The sequence below is a fragment of the Rutidosis leptorrhynchoides genome, unplaced genomic scaffold, assembly GCF_046630445.1.
Source record: "Rutidosis leptorrhynchoides isolate AG116_Rl617_1_P2 unplaced genomic scaffold, CSIRO_AGI_Rlap_v1 contig262, whole genome shotgun sequence".
Lineage (NCBI taxonomy): Eukaryota > Viridiplantae > Streptophyta > Magnoliopsida > Asterales > Asteraceae > Rutidosis > Rutidosis leptorrhynchoides.
In genome coordinates this window covers 76,029-82,268 of record NW_027266509.1, presented here as the reverse complement: position 1 = coordinate 82,268, position 6,240 = coordinate 76,029, and the positions used below count along the sequence as shown (strand labels likewise).

At 40.9% G+C, this 6,240-nt stretch overlaps 1 protein-coding gene across 1 annotated transcript; it reads left to right on the top strand.

Moving 5' to 3' along the window:
- Positions 1-587: 587 nt before the first annotated feature.
- LOC139882381 (ubiquitin-like modifier-activating enzyme 5) lies at positions 588-5,925 on the top strand. Its single transcript, XM_071866710.1, has 14 exons — positions 588-680; positions 1,241-1,309; positions 1,411-1,524; positions 1,694-1,822; positions 2,044-2,112; positions 2,548-2,700; positions 2,842-2,878; positions 3,340-3,422; positions 3,966-4,040; positions 4,110-4,184; positions 4,304-4,390; positions 4,484-4,599; positions 5,124-5,170; positions 5,789-5,925. The coding sequence occupies exons 1-14, from the start codon at positions 591-593 to the stop codon at positions 5,923-5,925; spliced, it is 1,281 nt and encodes a 426-aa protein (XP_071722811.1). The 5' UTR covers positions 588-590.
- The last annotated feature ends 315 nt before the right edge of the window (positions 5,926-6,240 follow it).

Sequence of the window (6,240 nt, the reverse complement as noted above, 5' to 3'; positions counted from 1 at the left end):
GAATACTGGGATCTCTGTACTAGCACTTGGCACTAACATTACCGTTCATACAATCTTTCAGAGATTATCCACAAAAATGGCTTCACATAAACTCCTGGAGAGCAGATGGCGTCGACGTTCGTTCCTCCATCCGCGAGCTTCGTTTAAGAAGCAATGCTATTCTTCAGAGCCAGCCAGCCAAATGAAATGCCTGAACCGCTTTCTGGCGTTCTTCCTTGTGAATTTCACCAAGCGAGGCCTTGGATTGCCGATGCCATGGCCCAGATGCATTTCGGCCCAATTTTTTGGGTTTCTACACCTTGGAAGGCCGACAGATCACAGGCCCAGACGCGAGAACTGTCCGACCGAAACCGAAGACAGCACTCTTCCTCGTCGCTTTCGCCAATCACACTGTGTAAGAAGATCTGCTGTTTTTCGTGTTTTTTTTTTTTTTTTCCTTCCTTTCGGCGAGCTCTGCACCCGCGAGAACAAAAAGGGGTTGCATGCTGGTGCAGGGAAGGAATCGTTTTCAGCGCTAAGACAGTCCGCTTTCGATCAGTGCATCGTCGATTCAGTTCCCGATTTCGCAGCGAGGGAGGGAGGTGGGGGAAATGGAGGCCGAATTGAAAGAGATGCTCGACGATCTCGAGTCGCTCGGGCGGTCCTTACCCGATCCTTCCCGCAATGCCTCCATCGACAAGGTACTTACTTTCAGCCTCGCTTCGTCCGCGTGCGTCCGCGATCTCCGGTTTTCCCACTCGCGCGCCCAACCGCGCCTGCGTTATGCGAGCCGGGCTCGTTTTTTCCGTTACTCGTGTCCTGTCGTCGGATGTTGATTGTGATTTTCATCGCGATCTGCGGCGTCGGGTTTGGCAGAGATATGGCAGGATGAGATGTCCGATAAGCATCCGTCGCCGTTGTTCTCTTGAAAGTGTTCTCCGGCGTTAGGAACGCGCGGGAGGTGTTGGATCCCGACAGTGTAGATGTGAGCGTTGGAGGGTTTATTTATATGTTTGTTTTTGGATTGGATTTGGAGGGTTTATATGAATTTCCTGAAAAACTATGCGTGGACATGGAAGAGAGTTCTTGATTGTTTCGGCTTTCTATTGCCCCATGACTTTTAATAATTCTGAAAACTGAGGAGGATCAAATAGGAAAACTTTAGTCCAAGGAAGCTTGCGTACTTGAAATGAAGCTGTTTCTTCCTGTAATAAATGAGCGAGGCGCTGAATATGTTTGCCTTCGTTGGTGTGGTTTGTAGCTGAGGTCGCGGGTGAAGCATCTATCCGAGCTTGCAAAGTTTGCCCCGGTTCATCGCTCGAAAGTCAAGGTGTTATTCTGTTGGTTCTCTATTCCTGTTGTCTCTATGTTGCCGGGTTGTTAAACTTTGCAATTATGATATGGAGATATGTGTTTTTGTTCCATTGGCAGGATATGAGTGCTGAGGTTGTAGACAGTAACCCTTACAGTAGGCTCATGGCACTACAAAGGATGGGAATTGTGGAGAATTATGAAAGGATACGCGAGTACTCAGTTGCTATAGTTGTCTGTACTTATTTCTTCCTTCAATCTGTACCTCTATGAAAAATATAGTTTTATACACGATAAATAAGTTATTCATAGTGCATTTGCAAAATTCACTCAGCCAAAAAAAGAAAAAAGGTTTTCAATTGACTGGCTTAGATGTTTCTATTAATGTCATATCAAACTGCAGGGAATTGGTGGTGTGGGAAGTGTTGCTGCTGAGATGCTCACGCGGTGTGGTGTAGGTCGCCTCCTGCTGTATGATTATGACAAAGTCGAGTTAGCTAACATGAACAGGCTATTTTTCCGTCCAGAGCAGGTATCTGACAGCGCTTGAGTTTTCATCTTTTACAATCAATGTAATAAAACCTGGAATCCCTCGCCTTCAGCAATTAATTATAAGAATGAGATCAAGATATAACTGTTAGACGAGTAATGCTGGCCAGAGTTGCTTGTACAATATGTAGCATGCATGTTGGTATCTGATTTGGTATTTGCTTGGTCAATGGTCAGTCAAATGTCTTTCTTTTACCTTCTTAGGTTGGGATGACAAAGACCGATGCTGCTGTACAGACTCTGTCAGACATAAATCCAGACGTTGTCCTTGAGGTATGTACTTTGTCCTGTCCTCGTCGGAGGTCAACCCACATCTCTTGGCAGATATGCATTTCTGAATCCTGAGCCAAGTTTTTCTCAAAATGGCAAAATTGATCCAGCATCATGAAAGTCTTCATCGCAGCTTGTGATTGTGGTGTAGAGTCGCCATGTCTATGGACATTGATGTGTTGATATGGATTTTCAATCGTTCACAAATATCACTGACCTAAAGAGATAGTTAGGTTAGTTTGACATCGATTTCCTATTGCTGGCCTATGCTAATTTGTAGTTCTACTTCTAGCTTAGGCATAGGTGACTAGATGTTTCAAAACTATCTGCTAGGAATATCCTTGTCACTCAAAACTGGTTGAATTTGTGGGGTCTGATATGAGTATTGATTCTCTGTTCTGGTTAATCATTCATCGTCAACTTTTTTGATTTTTTCAGAGCTATACATTGAATATAACGACAGTGCAAGGCTTTGAAACCTTCATATCAAGTTTGAAGAATAAGTCCTTTCGTCCAGACAAAGAAGGTAGCGGCGTGGATCTTGTGTTAAGCTGTGTTGATAACTATGAAGCGAGAATGGTTGTTAACCAGGTAGAGTTGTTACCTTAGGTGGGCTAGAACTAATTAGTGATTTCGTTTCATTTATATAAGAACGAATTGTACATATCTTGGTATGGTTTTATGGAATGTTTTCAATGGCTACGTGACATCAAAATTCTTGTGGTCATACAGGCTTGCAATGAGTTGAATCAGACATGGATGGAATCTGGTGTGTTACATACTCTCTCTACTACATACATAAGTACAATTTGGTCAGCTGGTTTAGTTGTTCAGAGTGCTAATGGTCCGGAACAAAGTCCTTGAGAAACTGAGAAAAACCTAAAATAGTGCTTCCATTTCTCTTTTCTGTAGTTCTAAGGCAGTTCCACACAGGCCTCTGTCGTTGATTTTTAAGTAAATGGCTTTGCTACAATGAATGAGATACTGATTGCATTTCAGATTCCAGATGGTCTTAGAATGCTATGATCACCATTGATTTTAATTGTAGAATTGACCCCTGAATCAACCTAAAGGAAGACATGCCTAATTGTTCTAAGTCATTGCTGAAGTGTGAAGAATCTGGTTGTAGCTGTAGTGCTTTATGTAAATTGTGCTGATGCAGTGAAATGTTACCAGGATCTCTATATTCCTCATTTGCTAGAAGATTCATTCATGAGGAAATGTATGCAGGTGTCTCTGAAGATGCTGTGTCTGGTCATATCCAATTGCTGATTCCTGGGGAAACGGCTTGTTTTGCCTGTGCTCCTCCTCTTGTAAGTTAGCATTTGAAGTTTAACATGGAAAACTCAAGGATGAATATTAATGTAGATCTATATGTACTTTTATATGCATCCCTTTTCCCTCTCATTGACGCATTGGAAATATGGATTTGTCCCTTCATTTATGGGAAAAATTAGTTTTCATACTGACTTGTAAGAAAATGAACTGCTACTCAATCAACTTTTGCATAAGAATCTGGTTGTGTTTGTTAAGTGCTTTTCTAATGGGATTTAGTTGGAGTCAAATCGTATCTGCGTGTAAATCCTGAAGAGGAATGAAACTCTAGACTGCAAGCCCACATTTATGAAGAATACAAACTACAGGAATCTTGTGCATTCTTTTACTGGTCTGAAGGATGTTAGCACTTTCGTCTGACTTGTTTGATGTGATGGATTTTCGATTCACTTATAACATGGAAGTTGAATTTGGTTTGCGTCCTTTTATTACTTTCATTTTCTTACTTTTGTTGGGGGGAGGGCTTTAAAGAAACTCTATTTTCTGGTGGTGATATACTAATATCTCATGGACTATTTTAGGTTGTAGCATCTGGAGTAGATGAACGTACACTTAAGCGTGAAGGGGTCTGTGCTGCATCGTTACCAACTACAATGGTAAACAGGTTCTTCCTCCTTTTTATGTGTTGTGGTGTCCACTGAATCATAACATCTGCAAATTTCCAGGGAGTTATTGCAGGTCTTCTTGTTCAAAATACACTAAAGTTCTTGCTTAAATTTGGACATGTCTCACCATACCTGGTACTCTCTCTCTCTCTCTCTCTCTCTCTCTCTCTCTCTGTTCATGCATGCGTGCATAGAAGCTGGGGTTATGCTCTTTTTCCTCTGAACTTCTGAAAGTTTTTATTGCTTGATTGCAGGGATACAATTCCCTTAAAGACTATTTCCCAACCATGGAAATGAGGCCAAATCCTCAATGTGCAAATGCAGCATGTCTAGAACGACAGGCAACTAATTTGACCGGCCTTTGTTTATGACAGCTTAATCTGTCCACCGATACATGATTTATTTATGCAGTTCTCTTTTTATTTACCTTGCAGAAAGAATACATGCTTGCGAAGCCAGCTAGGGATGCTGCTGCTAAAGCCAAGATGGAGGCTGAGGCACCATCTGCTGCTGAATGTCCTCTTCATGATGATAATGAGTGGAACATAAGGTAATCATTGTGTTCGACCAAATCATGAAATAGCTCTGTGTTACTGACACGTCATTGAGCCTTTTCAGTTTGAGAAAATAATGAAGAGGACAGAAAGGACAGGGACAGTCTTTTCCCCTTTCTTGTCATTTTTTTTTTTGGGGGGGGGGGGGGGGGGGGACCTCTTGCAAAGTCCAACTACTTTGGTGGAACACTTAGTGGTTCCTCGCAAAGTAACAGAATAACTTTTTTCTCGTCTTCTACTATTTGATGTTGCCCCAAACAATAGAATGCATTGGAATTTGAACCGTTACCCTCCTCTGAACTAAACATCATTTGTGAAAAATGGTTGTCGTGTCATGTCAGAATGACTTGTCCTTCCATAGTTTTCATGACCAATCTAATGTGTTTGGCTATTCTCTTTCTAGGACTTAGTTATGGTGTCTCGACATTCTTTTATTCTGACGTTTTCTTCTGTAATCTTTTGTTCTTTTCATTGTTGTTGATGATCTGATGATTTTTCTTTAATTTTTTCACCTCTTCAGTGTTGTTGATGATAGTGATACGAAGAGGACAGATGCTGCAAGTTCAGGTGACCTTCATCTCTCTTATTTAAAGGAAGTGTTCCACTGTAGGAAACTTGTTATTAAATATAAACTTGCGCAAGTTCTTGTTGCTGGTAACGATGCAGTTCTCTTTTCATGGGATGGTTCTCATAATTTTGGTTGAGTTCTCATGGCTGATTCACTGAACATTTCAAGTTTCATCCACGACCAGTTCCTTTTGGAAAATCTGGCCTTATACTGTTGCGTATGAGAAGTTTTATATTTCAATGGTGACGGATACAAATAAGGAAATACCACTTTGCATAATTACCCTACTTCCCTGAATGCACATGTAACTGAGCTGAGCATTTGACCTGTCAGTTTATCTTTTTAGTGTTTACTCCCTCTTGTTTCTCCAATTTGTTTGAGGTTCCATGTTTGTGATGTAGTTTTGTCATTCACTGAGGATTATACTTTTTAAAAGTTGGCATCTTCTGGAATTCTCCCTTTTACTGTATAATCAGTTGTTGGCTGTATTGTATAATTCTAAATAGCTGTTACAATTCCAGATTTCATGTTATTCCCCTGCTTTTTCTTTCAGTTCTTAGTGTGCTCGCTTGCAACTTTAGTTCAGCCATCATCATCTGACTTTATAGTCCGTGCAGATGCTCTTCCCGAAGGACTCACTCGAGAACTTCCTAGTGCTGATGAGTTTAAGAATGCTTCCGCTTCTGGATCAGCAGATACGAATATTGATGACCTCGAAGATCTAAGGAAGCAACTCGAAGCCCTTAATTCTTAATTCTATTTAAGGTGCAAACTATGTATTTCACCTAAAGTGACTTTCTCAGAAAATTTTTGACCAATTTCGAGGAGCCTTCAATTTGTGACACAGCCTTTACACACAAGTAGAAGAAGAAAATCAGAACTGCAGTCTTACCTTTCGTAGTGTCATTTTTTTAATCCTTTTTTCTTTGCCTTTTTCTTTTGCTAAGACTCTTGAAGGCTTCACATGTAGCATGATTTGTAGGTTTAGAAATTACAAGTTTACATGGGTTCAGCAAGATTAACGAAAGGTTAAGGGAACTAAAACTATCCTGTTTTGCTGGTTGTTTTT